The sequence below is a fragment of the Elgaria multicarinata genome, chromosome 19, assembly GCF_023053635.1.
Source record: "Elgaria multicarinata webbii isolate HBS135686 ecotype San Diego chromosome 19, rElgMul1.1.pri, whole genome shotgun sequence".
NCBI classification, from domain to species: Eukaryota; Metazoa; Chordata; class Lepidosauria; order Squamata; family Anguidae; genus Elgaria; species Elgaria multicarinata.
Genome location: NC_086189.1, coordinates 2,242,173 through 2,262,370, shown reverse-complemented (window position 1 = coordinate 2,262,370; position 20,198 = coordinate 2,242,173). Strand labels below are relative to the sequence as shown.

At 50.0% G+C, this 20,198-nt stretch overlaps 1 protein-coding gene across 1 annotated transcript in view; it reads left to right on the top strand.

The window, feature by feature from the left end:
• The window catches only part of RGS3 (regulator of G protein signaling 3), a 95,536-nt gene that overhangs the window by 11,336 nt on the left and 64,002 nt on the right, over positions 1–20,198 (top strand). The window contains exons 4-7 of the mRNA XM_063144456.1: positions 2,161–2,512; positions 3,438–3,477; positions 9,343–9,527; positions 11,129–11,212. Coding sequence (XP_063000526.1) covers positions 2,161–2,512; positions 3,438–3,477; positions 9,343–9,527; positions 11,129–11,212 — 661 coding nt within the window. The remainder of the gene's footprint in view (positions 1–2,160; positions 2,513–3,437; positions 3,478–9,342; positions 9,528–11,128; positions 11,213–20,198) is intronic.

The following is a 20,198-nucleotide window of genomic DNA, read 5'->3' as shown; positions in this document are numbered from 1 at the left end:
AAGGAAGAAAGGGAGTGGGAAGGGAAGGCTTCAGTTTTGAAAAGCAAAGAGAAAATTAAATATTTGGGTGTTAAGATTACAAAAAATTTAGAAGATTTGGGAAGTGAGAATTTAAATGGATTGAAAAAAGAATTAGAGGAAGAGTTAAAGAGGTATAAGAAACTGAATCTTTCCTGGTTTGGAAGAATAGCTTTAATAAAGATGAAAATTTTACCTAAGATTAATTTTTTCTTTAGAATGTTACCAATAAGAATTTCAGTGATAGAATTAAAAAGATGGCAGAATCTTATAAATAATTACTGCAATGAAGGGAAGAGATCAAGGATTAATAAAAGCAAATGGTATTTAAGCCAAAAGAGAGGCGGACTGGGTCTCCCAAACCTTGAGTACTACTATCTAGCTAATAGGTTAAGACATGTTGTTGAAGCAATTATAGGGGTAGGGGATTTGAAATGGATGGAGGAAAATACGCTAGGGAATATTGAGTTGAAATTGCAAAATGTGTTTTTTAAGCAAAAAGGGAAGGGTAAATGGCTTAATGATTTAGATAACCAATTTCTGAAGTTCCATTGGGAACTTTGGGATAATTATAAAAAGGAATTGTTTTCAAGTAATTCCCCCTTAACACCGGTGATAATGTTAAAGAAATTTCCTGAAAATTTAAAGATGAGGTTAAGCAAAGTTTTAAAAGAAATAAATAAAATGAAATTAGGAGAGTGGTTAAGGGGGATGAATACAAGAGAGAGGTTGGAAGAAGTTTTGAGAGATTTGGAATTAACGTGGTTAAATTATTTTCAATTAGAACAATGGACTAAAAATTGGGTAAGAGAAAATGGAGAATGTAAAGAGAGGACGAAATTTGAGGAATTAATTGAACAAAAAGAAATAGATAAGGGACAAAACATAGGGATAAAGGGGTTAGTGAGTCAAATATATAATATATTAGTTGAGAAAGGAGGGCTGGATAGTGCTGGGAAAATGGTTTGGGAGACTGATTTGAAGATACAAATAGGACAACAGAGGTGGGATGGACTATGGAGACAGAGAGTGTTGAGAAATATGTCAGTAAGAATAAAGGAGAATTACTATAAACTTGTATGGAGGTGGTACTTAACTCCGGTTAGATTAAATAAGATTAATAAACAGCTTTCAGCAGATTGTTGGAGGGGTTGTGGAGAAAAGGGAACGTATTTACATATGTGGTGGGATTGTATATATGTGCAAAAGTTATGGAAGATGGTGTTTTATGAGATTGAACAGATTGTGGGATTTAAAGTAGAAGTTACACCAAGGATTGCATTACTCTCACTGCATGATGATCCTAAATGTAATAAAGAAATGAAAGAATTGATAACGAACCTACTGACAGCTGCGAGGTTGATAGTAACTAGGAATTGGAAAATTACAGGAGATTATTGTATTGAAGAATGGTATAAAGAAGTGTGGGACATTGCTATAAACGATAAATTGACATGTAATATAAAAATGCAAAGAGGCATAGTAAAAACGAATGATTTTGAGAGTATATGGAAAAAGTTCCTGGAGTTTGTATTTTCTAAAGGAAGGGGGGTTCCACCAACAGATGAAACTATGAGTTTTTGGAAACAAGAATGAGATCCCGAGGTGGGGGGAGCACTGTTATGTTTATTATATTATGTTTAATAGGTTAATATTGAATATATGATAGTAAGGTATGATAATATCTTGTATTAAGTGATTTTGATTTGTGTTTGTTGTTTCAATAATAAAAATATTAAAAAAAAAGTAAATAAATAAATTAAATAAATTAAAAAAAAAAAAAGAATTTATGGAAGAGGCCCCTCTCAGCATCCTGCCAATGTGTGTGGTAGGGACAGGGCCTTGTTGGTGGCCGTACCCTGGAACTCCCCTTTGTGGGGGTCCTTGTAGGATGACCTTCTGCCAGAAGGCAAAAAGTCCTTTCAGCTTAGGCAAGCCTTGAGCTGGCTGGACTGATGGTTTGCCTACTGTCGGCTGGTGGTTTTAGCTGTAGCGGGCAAAGTACAACAAAATGCCCCTTCTGTTTTGTTTTTTAGATGTACATTTTAGCCTGTCATAATTTTGCTACTTAATGGCTTTATGCAAAAAGTGTGAGTGGATAGAAATTGAAATAGCCCATAATATGGAGGATCTCTCTTGCAGGAACTGCCCCCGTGAGATCACCCTATTGGTCTGGCGCATCGTGCCTCAGGTCAAGGCTGGCCCAGAAAGCATCACTCGCCGTGCCTCTTGCAAATCCACCTGTGACTTGCAGTTGCCCCCCAACAAGCGGGAGAAGAATGGTGCGGGGCGCTCCCGGCCCCCCGAGCATCGCCAGAGCTGCCATGTTGTCTACGGTGGAAACGACGGGCTGCTGTTCAATGGCTGGGAGCGCTACACAGAGCTGGGGAAGATCCCCCAGCAGCACAGCGCCCCCCCGTGCCCCCGGCCTCCCTCTACAGGCGGGAGCGACAAGAGCTACATCATCCTGGCCCCGGTCAACCCAGGAAGCCAGGTAGGGAGGCTTCCGATGAGAGGCTGGCAACTGGCAGCCAAGGGAGAGCCCGCCTGGCCTGATTGCCGAGGCCATGTTTTAACTCCAGGCAACCTTCCTGCTCATGTCAGGAAGGTTTCATCTCAATTCTCAGAAAAGATGTGCTCGCGGGTCTGAGTTCAGCCAACACTTAGAACTACATTTATCCTTTTTGCTGCCCAACATGTAAAGATGAGGGCTCCACCTATGAAAATAGCTCTTGCTGACATGATTAAAACCTCCCAGATCGCAGGTGGGAGCTCACCAGACTGAACACTCTCCCTGCAATCAGAAATCTAGGTGTCAGGGAGGGAGGTCCCAGCCTAGGCACCTCCCTGACAGGCTAGGCTTGTGTGCAAATGGAATTATTTTATATGGGAGAAAAACCCTGGCATAGACTCCTCTGCCTGCAATCCCCAGTGGAATAGTGTAGGAACAGAGCTGTGGGCCTAGAGCCATGGGCCGCTGCCACTCCATCCCTCCGTGGTCAGGTGCCTCCCCCATCCCAGCCCTTGCACCCCTGGGTGCTCTCTTCCTTACTGGCAAAAAACAATTGAACAATGCTTCAAATGAGTGAGTAACATCTGGATTTTCATTTGTAATTCATTCACTTGAATTTCCATTTGTTTTTATAACTAAAACAAACGAGATTAATGGGGCTCATTCAGTTAATTTTTCATGAGATACTGGAACAAATGTAGTCCACTTGCTTCCTGAAATGGTTGTTTCAGGGTGGTGCCACTTGACCAAGATGCTGCCACTCACCCTAATAAGAAAGGAAGCGGAGATGTTCTGAATCCTTCACCCGGCGCCCAATTCTCTCTAGACTTGTAGAATATTTATAAGCCTGATGAGGCTGACCTAAGAAGAAGGAGGTAACCCTGACTTTCTGCCTTGTGTCTTTCAGCTTTTGAGGCCAGTTTACCAGGAGGGCAAAGCCCCTGGAGGTGAGTCAGGGTCTCTTGCCCCTTCCATCTCAGGCAGAAGCATGTCTGGTGGCAGTTTGGTTTTTCCTGAGTGGCTGGATGCAAGAGGAACATGACGTGGGGCAAGGAACAGTGAAGGGCTCAGGCAAAGTGGTGGACATTTGTTTCCTCAACCTCCTTTATGTGTCCACTTTATATTCATTTTGCTTGGGCCAAGTGTTCTGTTTTGAGCATTTATGTGTTTATTACATTTCTGTACCACCTTTCAGCCAAGGCATTGTCCCTCCCTGCCCCATTCCCCCAAACTAACACCAGTATATAGTTCTCTGACTTCGCTCAGGGCAGGCAGGACTTCAGTAGCCCCAGGGAAGGCAGGGAGGGGCTGCCTTAGCAGTCCTCTCAGGCTGATGGAGGGTCCCTTCAGGAACTGATGGATGGCACCAGCTGCCTGGCTAGGGCTTTTCCTCCACCTGCAGAACACACAGAGGGTGCACAGCAGCCTAGCTGGTGGCCAGGTGGCCAGCATTCACACATTGTGCCATCCTGACTTCTTTTCTGTATTTCGTTGTTACGTGTTTATCCCACTCTTCTTCCAAGGAGTTCATGGTGGGATATGTGGTACTCCCTCCGCTCCTGCCCCACCTCCATTTTATCCTCACAACAACTCTGTGAGGTAGGTTTGGCTGAGAGAGAAAGCCTGGACTATGGTCACCTCAAGAGTTTTGTGGCTGAGTGGTCTCCTCAGCCCCTGCCCAGCAGTCTCTCTGGGGGAGGGAACGGAGGGTGTCTTCTTGCCTTCTCTGCTCAATGGCTGGTGCGTCTCTCCCCACACTCCCCTGGGGCTGTTCACTGAAGGTGCTGCCAGGGCTCAAACCTGGGATCTTCTGGATACAAAGCCAGGACTCTGAAGCTGAGCCAAGGGCCAAAGCACTCCAGCTGTATGGCTGCAATCATTGCTGCAACGGCCGTGTAGGGTTATTAGCCCTCCATTACAATTGAGAGGGGATGACAATTTTCTTTTAAAAAAACAACAACCCCTGGTTTATGGCTCCAGTGATACGTTGATCTAGAGACGTCCAGGCAACATGGAAGGGCCCTAGTGCAATGGTAAGCAACCTGCTTTGCATGGAGAGGGCACCAGGTTCAGTCCTCGGCAGCATCTCCAGGTAAGGAAGGAAAAAGCCCTACCTGAAAGCCCAGAGAGTCTCTGCCGCCAGTAGGTGGAAACAACACTGAGCCAGATGGACCCTTGCTCTGCTTCTGTCCACGCTTCCGCAGGGCTTCTGCCTCACCCTCCGCTGACCTTCATGGCATTCCAGATCTCCCTGGAGAGACCCTGGGTTCCTCTGTTCCTAGAGTGGCCACCCAATCCTTGGCTCGGTAGGCCCATGGCCTGAGCTGGTGTCCTGTGCTCCGTTGGGCCCTTGCTCTGCTCCTGTCCACGCTTCCTCAGGGCCTCTGCCTCACCCTCCGCTGACCTTCATGGCATTCCAGATCTCCCTGGAGGGACCCTGGGTTCCTCTGTTCCTAGAGTGGCCACCCAATCCTTGGCTCGGTAGGCCCATGGCCTGAGCTGGTGTCCTGTGCTCCGGTGGGCCCTTGCTCTGCTCCTGTCCACGCTTCCTCAGGGCCTCTGCCTCACCCTCCGCTGACCTTCATGGCATTCCAGATCTCCCTGGAGGGACCCTGGGTTCCTCTGTTCCTAGAGTGGCCACCCAATCCTTGGCTCGGTAGGCCCATGGCCTGAGCTGGTGTCCTGTGCTCCGGTGGGCCCTTGCTCTGCTCCTGTCCACGCTTCCTCAGGGCCTCTGCCTCACCCTCCGCTGACCTTCATGGCATTCCAGATCTCCCTGGAGGGACCCTGGGTTCCTCTGTTCCTAGAGTGGCCACCCAATCCTTGGCTCGGTAGGCCCATGGCCTGAGCTGGTGTCCTGTGCTCCGTTGGGCCCTTGCTCTGCTCCTGTCCACGCTTCCTCAGGGCCTCTGCCTCACCCTCCGCTGACCTTCATGGCATTCCAGATCTCCCTGGAGGGACCCTGGGTTCCTCTGTTCCTAGAGTGGCCACCCAATCCTTGGCTCGATAGGTCCATGGCATGAGCTGGTGTCCTGTGCTCCGTTGGGCCCTTGCTCTGCTCCTGTCCACGCTTCCTCAGGGCCTCTGCCTCACCCTCTGCTGACCTTCATGGCATTCCAGATCTCCCTGGAGGGACCCTGGGTTCCTCTGTTCCTAGAGTGGCCACCCAATCCTTGGCTCGGTAGGCCCATGGCCTGAGCTGGTGTCCTGTGCTCCGGTGGGCCCTTGCTCTGCTCCTGTCCACGCTTCCTCAGGGCCTCTGCCTCACCCTCCGCTGACCTTCATGGCATTCCAGATCTCCCTGGAGGGACCCTGGGTTCCTCTGTTCCTAGAGTGGCCACCCAATCCTTGGCTCGGTAGGCCCATGGCCTGAGCTGGTGTCCTGTGCTCCGGTGGGCCCTTGCTCTGCTCCTGTCCACGCTTCCTCAGGGCCTCTGCCTCACCCTCCGCTGACCTTCATGGCATTCCAGATCTCCCTGGAGGGACCCTGGGTTCCTCTGTTCCTAGAGTGGCCACCCAATCCTTGGCTCGGTAGGCCCATGGCCTGAGCTGGTGTCCTGTGCTCCGGTGGGCCCTTGCTCTGCTCCTGTCCACGCTTCCTCAGGGCCTCTGCCTCACCCTCCGCTGACCTTCATGGCATTCCAGATCTCCCTGGAGGGACCCTGGGTCCCTCTGTTCCTAGAGTGGCCACCCAATCCTTGGCTCGGTAGGCCCATGGCCTGAGCTGGTGTCCGGTGCTCCGTTGGGCCCTTGCTCTGCTCCTGTCCACGCTTCCTCAGGGCCTCTGCCTCACCCTCTGCTGACCTTCATGGCATTCCAGATCTCCCTGGAGGGACCCTGGGTTCCTCTGTTCCTAGAGTGGCCACCCAATCCTTGGCTCGGTAGGCCCATGGCCTGAGCTGGTGTCCTGTGCTCCGGTGGGCCCTTGCTCTGCTCCTGTCCACGCTTCCTCAGGGCCTCTGCCTCACCCTCCGCTGACCTTCATGGCATTCCAGATCTCCCTGGAGGGACCCTGGGTTCCTCTGTTCCTAGAGTGGCCACCCAATCCTTGGCTCGATAGGTCCATGGCCTGAGCTGGTGTCCTGTGCTCCGTTGGGCCCTTGCTCTGCTCCTGTCCATGCTTCCTCAGGGCCTCTGCCTCACCCTCTGCTGACCTTCATGGCATTCCAGATCTCCCTGGAGGGACCCTGGGTTCCTCTGTTCCTAGAGTGGCCACCCAATCCTTGGCTCGGTAGGCCCATGGCCTGAGCTGGTGTCCTGTGCTCCGGTGGGCCCTTGCTCTGCTCCTGTCCACGCTTCCTCAGGGCCTCTGCCTCACCCTCCGCTGACCTTCATGGCATTCCAGATCTCCCTGGAGGGACCCTGGGTTCCTCTGTTCCTAGAGTGGCCACCCAATCCTTGGCTCGGTAGGCCCATGGCCTGAGCTGGTGTCCTGTGCTCCGGTGGGCCCTTGCTCTGCTCCTGTCCACGCTTCCTCAGGGCCTCTGCCTCACCCTCCGCTGACCTTCATGGCATTCCAGATCTCCCTGGAGGGACCCTGGGTTCCTCTGTTCCTAGAGTGGCCACCCAATCCTTGGCTCGGTAGGCCCATGGCCTGAGCTGGTGTCCTGTGCTCCGGTGGGCCCTTGCTCTGCTCCTGTCCACGCTTCCTCAGGGCCTCTGCCTCACCCTCCGCTGACCTTCATGGCATTCCAGATCTCCCTGGAGGGACCCTGGGTTCCTCTGTTCCTAGAGTGGCCACCCAATCCTTGGCTCGGTAGGCCCATGGCCTGAGCTGGTGTCCTGTGCTCCGGTGGGCCCTTGCTCTGCTCCTGTCCACGCTTCCTCAGGGCCTCTGCCTCACCCTCCGCTGACCTTCATGGCATTCCAGATCTCCCTGGAGGGACCCTGGGTTCCTCTGTTCCTAGAGTGGCCACCCAATCCTTGGCTCGATAGGTCCATGGCCTGAGCTGGTGTCCTGTGCTCCGTTGGGCCCTTGCTTTGCTCCTGTCCATGCTTCTGCAGGGCTTCCGCCTCACCCTCTGCTGACCTTCATGGCATTCCAGATCTCCCTGGAGGGACCCTGGGTTCCTCTGTTCCTAGAGTGGCCACCCAATCCTTGGCTCGGTAGGCCCATGGCCTGAGCTGGTGTCCTGTGCTCCGTTGGGCCCTTGCTTTGCTCCTGTCCATGCTTCTGCAGGGCTTCCGCCTCACCCTCTGCTGACCTTCATGGCATTCCAGATCTCCCTGGAGGGACCCTGGGTTCCTCTGTTCCTAGAGTGGCCACCCAATCCTTGGCTCGGTAGGCCCATGGCCTGAGCTGGTGTCCTGTGCTCCGTTGGGCCCTTGCTCTGCTCCTGTCCACGCTTCCTCAGGGCCTCTGCCTCACCCTCCGCTGACCTTCATGGCATTCCAGATCTCCCTGGAGGGACCCTGGGTTCCTCTGTTCCTAGAGAGGCCACCCAATCCTTGGCTCGGTAGGCCCATGGCCTGAGCTGGTGTCCTGTGCTCCGTTGGGCCCTTGCTTTGCTCCTGTCCATGCTTCTGCAGGGCTTCCGCCTCACCCTCTGCTGACCTTCATGGCATTCCAGATCTCCCTGGAGGGTCTCTGGCACAACCTGCACAGGCCCAGCATGATGATAACATTATCAGCTGGCGGCTTTTGCTAGCAAAAACGTGAGCGTGACAAAACAAAATGCTTGGGATTGTGACCTATCAGAAGGCAGACCTGAGAACTGAAGCAGTGGAAACTCACTGCACTGGCTGAGCAATCTTGTTTTCCAGCTCCTACACATGGCTGTGTAGGAAATTTGCTGAAATGGCCAGGCAACCATGAGATGGACTGACGGATTGACTCAACGTTTCCATTAGGCTCCATTTCCTAGTGACTCTTGGGAAAGTGCCACGCCGACGCCATGCATGGGGGATAAATACATGACAAACTCCTCTGTGTTTCCAGGGTTGCAAAGCAGGTTAAAAGTGCTCAAAGCTTCCATGAGGCACTTTGCCCTTGAAAAGAGAGGGTCTAATTCTGCACCCACAAATCCAACCCACCTCTGCTGCTTTGCCAAATGCATCCTGCCCCTGCTTTCTCCTGGGGAAACCTATACTGACACAGTGGAAGAAGTGGGAATTGTTGCTTCTGTGCCCTGGTGGCTTTTCCTGTGACCTGAAATCTTTGCAGCCAAACCCTAACTCAGACTCTTGACTGCTATTGTGATGTTTTAGGGTCGAGCAAGGTGTGACTTGAGAGCCCTGTAATTTGATCTCGGGATGTCTTTTCTTTTACAAAAAGCTGCTGCTGCTGAGACAGGTTTCACCCTTTCCCTTCTGAACTCCTCCGCACCCCCTAACACTGGCATTGGCCCCGATTGTTTAAGCTCAGGTTGGGGGTGGGGCGTAGCCCTGCCTGCTTCTACATTTTACCAAAGGGCACAAATAGCAGTGTGTGCATGTGTGTGGTAGAGGTGGGATTTTCAGTGAGAAAATGTGTGGCAGCTTCTCCCTGTACCACGATCCTTGTAGGAGTTCCAGTCACAGAATTATTATTTCTTGTTTATGACTTCTAGTTTGACTCTTAGTTGGTCATAGCAAAGATATGATGCTGCTCATGTGAGCCCTAACCCTTGGTGGCTGACTTCTCCACAAAGCGATGGAACATACAGCGGGATGCTCTGGGGCTCCCTGACGGGATGTTTCATGCATGCAGGCTGGCAGCCAGGCTTCTCCTAGGCTGAGTGGGGAGCCCAGGGGCTGGGAGGTGCTTGAGGGGCCAGTCTCCTCTCTCAGCGTGAGCCAACGCAACTTGCCCATTCCCTGATCCCTCTTTCCAGGCAGCACATGCAAAGGGGGCTCCCATGGCAAGAAGTCCCGGCTCATGAAGACGGTACAGACCATCAAAAGCCACAGCAGCAGCCCTCAGACCTGCACTCTGGTCCAGCCCCACGTCCCCCACTCCAGTTATGGCACATATGTGACGCTGGCCCCCAAGGTGCTGGTCTTCCCTATCTTTGTGCAGGTAAGTCCTGGGCATTCTGATGCTCAGCACTGGGAGCAGACAAGCCAGAGCAGCCCCTCCTCGAAGAGGCCCTTCAGTCATTGGCGAGAGGAGGGGAGGGAGGGGACTGTCCCTGCTCTCACTCTGTCGTCAGTACCTGGGTGGGAAATCCCCCCTGCCGCATCTGACCCTGTGATTCAGAGTGTGTTCAGAGGCCCTGCTGTCTTCATGAAGAGGGCTTGCAGTCTGCTGTGGGGGAGAAGATAGGAAGAGAGGCCAGGTGCGGCAGGCGAGAGAGACTTGGAGCCACAGAAGAGGCGGAGTAGTGGGGAAACAGGTGACAGGAAGGACAAAGATGGAAGGGGGGGCTGGGCTAGGTGAGAGGACACAAGAGCCTCCCAAGTGCAAAGCCTTCCAGGGCAAAAGTAGGCCCCTCTCGCCCAGGAGCCAGTTGGTTTCCGCAGTAGCCACCCAGAAGCCCACCAGCAGCCCTCAAGAGGCCTCATCATTTGTTTATCACTGAGTTTTACATGGCTTTCATTCCTCACTGTAAGACACCCGAAGACTTGGTTAGAATTGGTCTATCAATCTAGCAAGTAAACAAAGCAAGGCCCCCTCCCCTACCTCACCCAGCAGCAGCAGGAGGTATCGAGCGGCTCCTTGCTTCCAGACCTGGAGGTTCCGTATAGTCTCTGTGGCTCCTAGCCATTGGCAAGAGAGTCTTTGCTCATGCAGAAGACTTTGAGCAAGGACATATGTGAGGCAAGGCAGAGAATCAGGAACCACCAGGGGAGAGTTTTAAACACTGAGGACTAGAACCATACCTGGTGAAGCAGAGTCCCCCTGTGAAAACAAATGAGAGGGGTGGTGGTTCAAAGTCAGTCTTGCCTCCATGGGCCTGGGGTGGAGTGTCTCTCCCCCTGCCCCCGTGAATGCAGAAGACTTCTCAAGTCGCTTGGAGCATTTCAGGAAGTTTGGGGATGCGTTCTTGGGTCACGTGGCGAGCTGGTTGTGCTGGATGAAGCCCCAGAGGCCAGACCCACATAACTCCCTCAGCAGCTCCCTCACCTCCTGCTGTATGTCGCACTGGCCCTTGCAGGGTCACCACCACGGGAAGGAAAGATGGGCTTGGCCAAGTTTGGGCAGGTGCACGTTTAGTCACAGCTTCAAAGCAAGATACTCCTGGGCAGGGCAGGGGGAGGGTACTGTGGCCGGAAGGAGGGTGCTGAGTGTGGGACTCTTTGTCATGCCCTTTCATGTGCCCCCCACTCTGCAAACATTTCCTGCTTCCAACACGTTAGGATCACTTTGGCTGGCGGCTACTGCAGGGTTTTTGGCTCAAGTTGTGGCTTTATAGCCAAACAGCTGACTTTACCACCCCCACAAACAGAGGGCGCAAGTGCTTTTCACAGTTCCTCTGTGAGGTAGGGTTTGGGAATGTAATGAGCCCCTCCACTATCCAGCCCAGCCCACAGCCAGATCTTGGTTTTGATTGGCTGAACTGCAAACTTCCCACCGTCAAGATCCGGTGCGTTATCAGGGCCTCGCCGCTTCCAAGAGCAAGAGGTTCTCAAGGGACTTATCTCCCCCAGTCCTCAGACAGGTTCCTGACTTCTTTTTAGCCACTTGACCTTTGCAATCCAGCCCGGACACTGCTTTTGTCAGAAGAGCTGTTTCTTCACGAGATCCGAAATAAACCTACAAAGGTAAGAATTTTGAGGTTTGGTAGTGCTGATTTGGACTTGTAATGAGCCAGTATTTCTTCTCTGAATTGCCTCAGTTACGAGATACAAAAGGTGCTTCTGGCCTCTTGTGCTGTGAGTGGGACCCATTTCAAACCAGCTTCAGGGCAGGATATGGAGTTGAAACAGCTATGGTCACCTTAGTGGATGATCTACGCTTGAGAATTGGCAAGGGGAGTGTGTCCCTGCCGGTGCTTTTGGACTTCTGAGTGGCTTTCGATACCATCGACCATGGTACCCTTCTGGAATGCCTGGGAGGTTTGGGAATCGGGGGCACTGTGCTTCAGTGGTTCTGGTCCTATCTCTCGGGGAGATTCAGATGGTGATGCTTGGGGCAGCTGCTCCACAAAGAAGGAGGAGTGTAGCACAAGGCCCCATCCTATCCCCAATGCTGTTTAACTGCATGAAACCACTGGGAGAGATCATCCAGAGACATGGGGCAGGGTGCTGTCAATATGCCGATGACACCCAAATATATTTCTTATGCCTTCGATAACAGCATCAGCCAAGGTTAGTGTGTCTCCTCTGAATGAATACTTGGAGGTGGTAATGGGCTGGATGAGGGAAAACAAACTGGAGCTGAATCCAGACAAGATGGAGGTGCTTGCTGTCAAAGGCCCCAACCAGAGTTTGGAGGTGTGTCAACCAGTTCTGGATGGGTCTACACTCCCCCTGAAAGACTGTGTTCACAGCTTGGGGGTGCTCCTGGATCCATCACTCCAAATGACAGCCCAGATAGTTGCAACAGCCAGGAGTGCCTACTATCAGCTTCAGCTGATACATGAGCTGCGCCCCTTCCTAGAGTTGGAAGACCTAAAGATGGTAGTACACTCGCTGGTAACTTCTGCAATGTACTCTACATAGGGCTACCTTTGTGCCTAGTCCAAAAACTTCAACTAGTTCAAAATATGGCAGCCAGTACACCTAGGGGTGACCATATTACACCAATTTTAAAATCACTCCACTGGCTGCCAGTTAGTTTCCAGGCAATGTATACATTTATTTATTTATTTATTACAATTCTATACCGCTCCATAGCCGAAGCTCTCTGGGTGGTTTACAAAAGTGGTTATTACCTTTAAAGCCTTACATTGGGTCCAGGTTGCCTGCGGGATCGCCTTCTCCCACACAATCAGCCCCGCGCACTCAGGTCCTCTGGGAAGAATTTACTTCAGAAAGCCAAAACTAGATTTATTTATTTATTTATTACATTTCTATACCGCCCAATAGCCAGAGCTCTCTGGGCGGTTCACAAAAATTAAAACCATTCAAAGTATAAAACAACAGTATAAAACCATAATATAAAATACAATATAAAAGCTCAACCAGATAAAAACAGCAGCAATGCAAAATTACAAATTTAAAACACCAAGTTAAAATTTATTTATAGACTGTTAAAATGCTGGGAGAATAAAAAGGTCTTCACCTGGCATCTAAAGGCATATTTATTTATGTTTTTAAATGGATACTGTTGTTTTTATACTGTTTTTATGTTTTAAATTTTGTATACTTTTAATGTTTACTATTTTTAATTGTTGTAAACCACACTGTGGGGCGATATATAAATGTAATAAAATAAATAAATAATATTTATTTATTTTTATTTATTACATTTTTATACCACCCAATAGCCGAAGCTCTCTGGGCGGTTCACAATGTGAACCGCAGTTCACCTATAATGTAGGTGCCAAGCGAACCTCCTTAGGGAGCTCATTCCACAGCTGGGGTGCCACAGCAGAGAAGGCCCTCCTCCTGGTAGCCACCTGCCTTGCTTCCTTTGGCAGGGGCCCGCGGAGAAGGACCCCTGAGGATGACCTTAGGGTCCGGGCAGGTACATATGGGAGGAAGTGTTCCTTCAGATAGCTTGGCCCCAAGCCTTTTAGGGCTTTAAATGTTAATACCAGCACTTTGAATCGGGCCCGGACCTGGACTGGCAGCCAATGAAGCTGGAAAAGGACTGGCATGATGTGGTCTCGTCAGATTGACAACTGTTACCCAGAGGACCTTCTGTTCTGCTGCTCCCAGACTGTGGAATGGCCTGCCGGGAGAGATCTGCCAACTCAACAGTCTTTCTGAATATAAAAAAGCTATAAAGACTGATCTCTTCCGGCAGGCCTACCCAGTCGAATTTTAAGATGTCTGGCTGTTATTTTAATAATGTATTTATTTTATATGTTTTTAATCAGTTTTATGTGTTTTATAACATTTTTCTTTTTTATATTGTTCCCCGCCTCGATCCAGAGGGAGAGGCGGGTAACAAGTTATTGTTATTGCTGTTGTTGTTGTTGTTGTTGTTGTTGTTATTATTATTATTTGTGCCCTGATCCAGAAGCACAAAAAGCCAGCAAAGTGAGAAATGTGGGCAGGCCAGGGAGCTCCCACTTAACCCCTGCCTCTGCTGTGGCTCACTGCAGAAGCAAGAAGGGAGCAGGCTCCATGCAGAAGTGCCCCTGGGCTGTGCCACTGCAAAGGCTGTGCCGCCAGCATCCCTTCCAAACCACCACAAGGGGCTCTTTCATCTCCAAAAAGACCCCGTGCCAGGGGGCAGCTTGCTGCTAGATGTTGCCACCTTCTGCCCCCCCCCGCCCTCTGTCTCTGCTTCTGTGCCTTCAAACACCAGCTTGAGACACAGAAATTTCACAGGCAAAACTTCAAAAGAGTGTGGAAAGCGTCCCCTGCGAAATTCCTGTGGCCCAAGCTCTGCCTAAGGTGTAAGAGCAGGAAAAAATGGGGCACTCTGCCAGTGATCAGTGCCAAGCCCTGGGCACTGTGACAGCTGGAGGCAGCCCCATAGTGCTGTCAGCATGGGGTAAAAGGGTTCTGACAGATCTCCTGGCTTTCTCCAGCCCTGCCCCTCTCTGGGATGGTCAAACACTGGTGGAGCACCATCCACACCTGGTGGGCTCTTCCTGGTTGGAGGGCCGCCCAGGGTAGGCTGCCACTGTGTTTTATTGGCCCTGCTCTCATGGCCAGGAGCATCACAGGAACCATTCCCCACCACTTTATCCTGGCACCAGGAGTGTCCCCTGCTGATTGTCGCCACGCCAGGCAGCGGTTGAAGGCACCGGAAGGGCTCCTGTTGAGAAAAAGGGAGGTGGCGGAGTTTCCACCTGTTGGAGACCAAGGTGTCTGCTGAGCTACCCTACTTGAAACATACCCGATGTAGGAGGCTCCCCCCACATTAAATGGCAGCAGACCCCTTGTGCGTGGGAAGGGCAAAGGTGTGTGTGGGGGTGCCTTAGCCCACTTTTCCCTGGTGTCTTGGGCTGACTTTCTGTATACAGGGAGAGTTTTGGAGTGGACGGGTGTGTCCAGGTCTTCTACTGCAGGTGCCCTTGCCATCTGAAGGGAAGAGGGGGTGCAGGACCTGGACCTTTCATGGCATTACGGTAATCAAACCACTCCTGAAGAAGCCTAACCTGGACCCGGAGGATGTTAACAACTACAGGCCGGTGGCTAATATCCCCTTCCTGGGCAAGGTGCCTGAGCAGATGGTTGAAGGACAATTCCAGGTACTCATGAATGAAATGGATTATCTAGATCCATTTCAATCGGGCTTCAGGCCTGGTTTTGGAATGGAAACTGCCTTGATCACCCTGTGGGATGACCTTTGCCGGGAGAGAGACTGGGGGAGTATGACCCTGTTGATTCTCTTGGATCTCTCAATGGCTTTCAATACCATCGACCATGGTATCCTTCTGGATAGGTTGTCTGGGCTGGGAGTTGGAGGCACTGTTTTGCAGTGGTTCTAATCATACTTGGATGGCCGATTCCAGAAGGCGGTGCTGGGGGATTATTGCTCTGTGTCATGGCATTTAGGCCATGGGGTTCCACAGGGCTCTATTTTATCCCCTATGCTGTTTAACATTTACATGAAACCGATGGGAGAGGTTACCTGGAGATGTGGGTTGAGATGTTATCAATATGCGGATGACACCCAGCTCTACCTTTCCTTTTCATCTAACCCAGGTGAGGCAGTGGCTGTTCTGAATCAGTGCCTGAGCACGGTAATGGACTGGATGAGGGCCAATAAACTGAGACTCAATCCAGACAAGACAGAGGTACTGTTAGTGGGTGGTTCCCCTGTCCGGCTAGGTGATGTTCACCCTGTTCTGGATGGGGTTGCACTCCCTCTAAAGGATTGGCTTCGTAGTTTGAGGGTGCTCTTGGATCCAGAACTGTCACTTGAGGTACAGGTGAACTCAGTGGCAAAGAGCACTTTTTATCAGCTTAGGCTGATATACCAACTGCACCCATATCTGGACAGTGATAACCTAGTTACAGTTATCCATGCTTTGATAACATCTTGTCTGGATTACTGCAATGCGTTATACGTGGGGCTGCCTTTGAAAATGGTCCAGAAACTTCAGCTGGTACAAAACAGGGCAGCCCGTTTACTAACAGGGACTGGCCAGGGAGACCACATCACACCAGTCTGTTTCCAGCTTCACTGGCTACCAGTCTAGGTCCGGGCCCGATTCAAAGTGCTGGTATTAACATTTAAAGCCCTAAAAGGCTTGGGGCCAGGCTATCTGGTGGGACGCCTCCTCCCATCTGTACCTGCCCGGACCCGAAGGTCATCCTCAGGGGTCCTTCTCCGTGAGCCCTTGCCAAAGGAAGTGAGACAGGTGGCTACCAGGAGGAGGGCCTTCTCTGCTGTGGCACCCAGGTGAAGACCTTTTATTCTCTCAGCATTTTAACAGTCTATAAATTTAATTTTAACTTTGCAGTTTTAAGTTTGTATTTAAAAATTGTATTTCTGCACTGCTGCTGATTTTATCCTGGTTGTGCTTTTATGTTGTATTTTATATCATGTTTTTATACTGTTTGTTTTATACTTTGAATGGTTTTAATTTTTGTGAACCACCCAGAGAGCTTTGGCTATTGGGCGGTATAAAAATGCAATAAATAAATAAATAAATAAATAAATGGCATTAGTGGCACCCCGTGCAGGGGGAGGGGGGCTCATTCCCCTTCTCAGAGGCCCACCTGCCCTATTTGTTTCTTGGCTGCTCAGTGGGGATGGGGGTGTTTTGGTGTTATCACTGCTGAGTTTGGTTTATGAGTTCCTGGCATGCCAACTGTGCTGTCTCTATCACGCAAGTATTTTATGTTTTTTGGAAGCTGCTTTCATTGCTTTGCTCAGGAAGGGAATAAAAGTAAATAAAACCAATACACAATGATTTTTAAAATGAGAGAGGAAGCAGATAGCGGGGTGGGGGTGGGGGTGGGGAGGGTGCTAGTTGGCCATGGAGTGTTGAGTGATGCCAGAACTGGTCCTTTCCCTGAATCCTCACTCCAGCTTCAATCACATCCTGTCTAGACTTGATTTCAGTTCCCAGAGCCACAGCCTTCCAAAATTTGGGCCCTGGGTGGTTTCCGCATTGCTGAAGGACTGCCGTGCTCTGTGTTTTCTTTGCTCATGACCTGGAGCCCAGAAACAAGGATGACAGGGGCAGCTCTCTCCAGATATATCGGGGGTGGAAAGGTGTCGTCTGATGGCAGGAGGTGGAGGCAGCCCTCCTCTGATGTCACGTCCCAGCGCCTGTCACAGCCAAGAAGAGCAGACCAGACGCACCTGAAAGAAGGGGTTGCCTCGCTTGGAGGAAGGCTCCTGTTCAGGGGCTGGGGCTTCTTGCCCTCTGGGGGATTTTGTTGTTGCTGGTTTGTGTGATTCTTTACAGCATGTTTGCACTTCTGCAAGCCTGTGGGTTCCCCCAGGTGTGCGGATTCCTCCCTCCCTCTTGTGTGTGGCTGGCGGTGTCCTTTGGATGCCATCTGCAATGGCACTCTGCAAGTTTAGTGATCAGGGGAGCCTTGCTGGATCCCACCCAGGAGGTGCTACCTAGCCTAGCACCAGTTTTAGGCAATGGCCAACCAGGTGCCCACAAGCAGGATGGGATTGCCAAACAGCCCCTTCCACGGCGCTTCCCCAGCAACCTAGAGGCATATAGAACAGGAGTCCAGGTGTGTTCATTGCCACAGATCTTCGCCTTTTACAACTGTTGTTTTATACTATTTATACTATTGGGTTTTTTATATATTTTTGATGGTTTCAAATTTTGTATACTTTTTAATGTTCACTGTTTTTAACTTTTGTAAACCGCCCAGAGAGCTTCGGCTATGGGGCGGTATATAAATTTAATAAATAAATAAATAAATTTTACAACTGTCATTTAAGAAACTCTGTAAATCTCTGAACTAAAATGGGCCATGATTTTAAAAGACTGTGATGCAATGCTGATCTTCAAACTTTATTAAGAAATTTAATTTTTGAAAAAGGGGGTTCTCCTTCGTGGTCTCTGCATCACACATATGGGCTCTGCGCCTGCGCTGAGCTAGCTATCGGAACTTCTAAAGCTGAGAACGTTCAATTTGGTTGGGAACCCCTCCCCCACCATCGTACGCTCAGTTTCTCTTCAACCGCCTTGCTGGTAACATGTTCGGGACTTCACTCCAGTGGATACCACTATAGTTGTTTGAGAGTAGTTTATTCTCTTTAGTTCTTCTCTTTCTTCTTTGTGGTCTCTGTGCATCACACTGATGGGCTCTGCCCCTGCGTGGAGCTTCATCCGGGAAACTTCTATAGCCTAGAGTTTTGGCGGGAACCCAGTCCCTTCTGCACATATCCCAAAGGGTTCCTGCCCATTCCCTCAGTTCTTCGTTGACCGCCATTGTGGCAGCTTCAACTAGGGATCTCTCCGTTCATTTGAACTGCTTAGAGTTAAAAATAAATTTTAAAAAATTGTTGTTCTATTTTTATTCACCTTACCTTTCTATACTCTAATTCTTCTTTCTGTTTTGCGCTTGATTTCGCATTTATTTCTGGCGATCTTTGATCGCTGTGCCTTGGCGCATGGCCGTCAAGGTGCCATTTCGTAAATGTGTCCGCTGCGGGAGTAAACTTCCCCCCACAGACAGACACTCGCTTTGCGTTTTATGCCTGGGTGAAGGGCATAAAGTTGAAACTTGCCATCACTGTATGTCCTTCACCAGGCAAACCAGAAAACATAGAGCTGATCATTTGCGATCCTTGCTCTGGGATAAAGCCCTGAGAGCAGTGGATACGCCCCCTAAAATCACCAAACAAAAACCAATGGCGACTCCAACTCGAGAAGATTCGCTGGACAAAAATGGCTTGAACATAATACAAGTCTCCCTTGTATTATACATCTACAGCTGTATTTACCGCTCCAGATCCTCCACAGCCTAGTGCAGCCAAACACCACTCAAAAAAGGTAAAAAAACCTAAACATCTTGACCCACAAAAGAAAAAGAGACACAAGGAGCAAAAACCTCAATCTCATAGAGGTACGCCTCCAAGACTTCCTTCGCCACCGACTCTGCCTCTTCCGTACCGAGGGGAGCTCTAACACCACCTTGAATATCGCCCTCAGTACCGGCACCTGGATCGATGCCGAATGCCTCGGTTTCCGAAGGGGAATTGGTGGAACCATCACCACCTGATATGGCAGAGCAGGCTATTATACCAGCCTCGCCTGGCCATTTGGAGCCTGTGATTTCCGTCCCAGCGGAAACAGGGATCGACCAAACTCGGTATCGAAGAGATAGATCTAGATCCCCTCTCACAGAGTGGGATAGATCATCCGAGTAGTCCTATAACAGGAGACAGGAATGTTCAGAGTGGGATTATTATCGCCCACCTCATTATGAATATGAGTCACGTTGATACCAGGATTATCATGCCGCTCCATACCGACGCATGTCTCCTTCGCCACCACGGCATGGACAGCGAACGGACCCCGCTCCGTACCGACGTATACCACCATCAACACCAAGACATGAACAGCAAATGGACTATGTACCACCGCCGCCATTGATACCGAGACAACAGAGGGTTACGCGCTCGATACCAAGTCGCCCATTATCAACAGTCACAGATACTAACCTCATCCTACAGGCAGCTGAAGGACAGTCTCATGGATCTCCTACTGATGATTACCAGTCCGACTTATTATCTGTGTCATCTGTTGCACCGTCACAAGAGCCTCCTCCACCACCTGAAGACATAGGAAGTTTTTCAGAACACATTCTTTGGATGGCTAGAAATTTAGGTTTAGAAACACAACATCATGTGGAACGACCAAAGGGCCCAGTCTTTGATGCAGTAGCGACAGAAAGCCCCACATCTGTCTCCATACCATATTTACCAACGTTGTTTCAAACAGCACAACAACCATGGAATAACCCATCTTCTATGATTCCAGCCTCTAAACGTCTGGATAACATGTATAAAGCGCAGGAAGGAGAGGTTGCTTTTCTTACAAAGCACCCCGCCCCGAATTCGGTAATAGTGGAATCATCCCAAGGAAGATCTCAAAAAATACACGCTTCCCCTGTAGACAAGGAAGGACGACGACTCAACTTTATGGATCGTAGAGTTTATACCTCAGCATCACTTACCATGAGAGTCGCCAATTATCAGGCCGCAATGGCCCATTATCAGTTATTTTTATGGGAGAAGATTGGTGCATTGACAAAAATAGAGGCGGACAACACGGACTGCATCCTCATAGCTCCATGGTGGCCACGCCAACCGTGGTTCACCAAGCTACTTCTCCTCTCCAACAATCTGTTTTACAGACTTCCCCAACGGGGAAGTCAATACAACAGATTATACTTGAATCCAGAAAACCAGCTACACGCCGATCTTATTCATCGAAGTGGAAAAGATTCTCAATTTTTGCACAGGATGCTAAATTTGAACCTCTATCAACCTCTGTAACTGAAGTTTTACAATTTCTATACTCCTTATACCAATCTGGGCTTAAACCAACATCTTTGAAAGTTTATTTAGCAGCGATTGCGGCATATCAAGGCCACAGAAATATGTACCCTATATCCTCTCACCCGCTTGTGAAGAGTTTCTTTTCAACTGGGGCATATGACATTAAAGGCCCCTTCAGGAAATGCGTCAAAAGCCACAGCA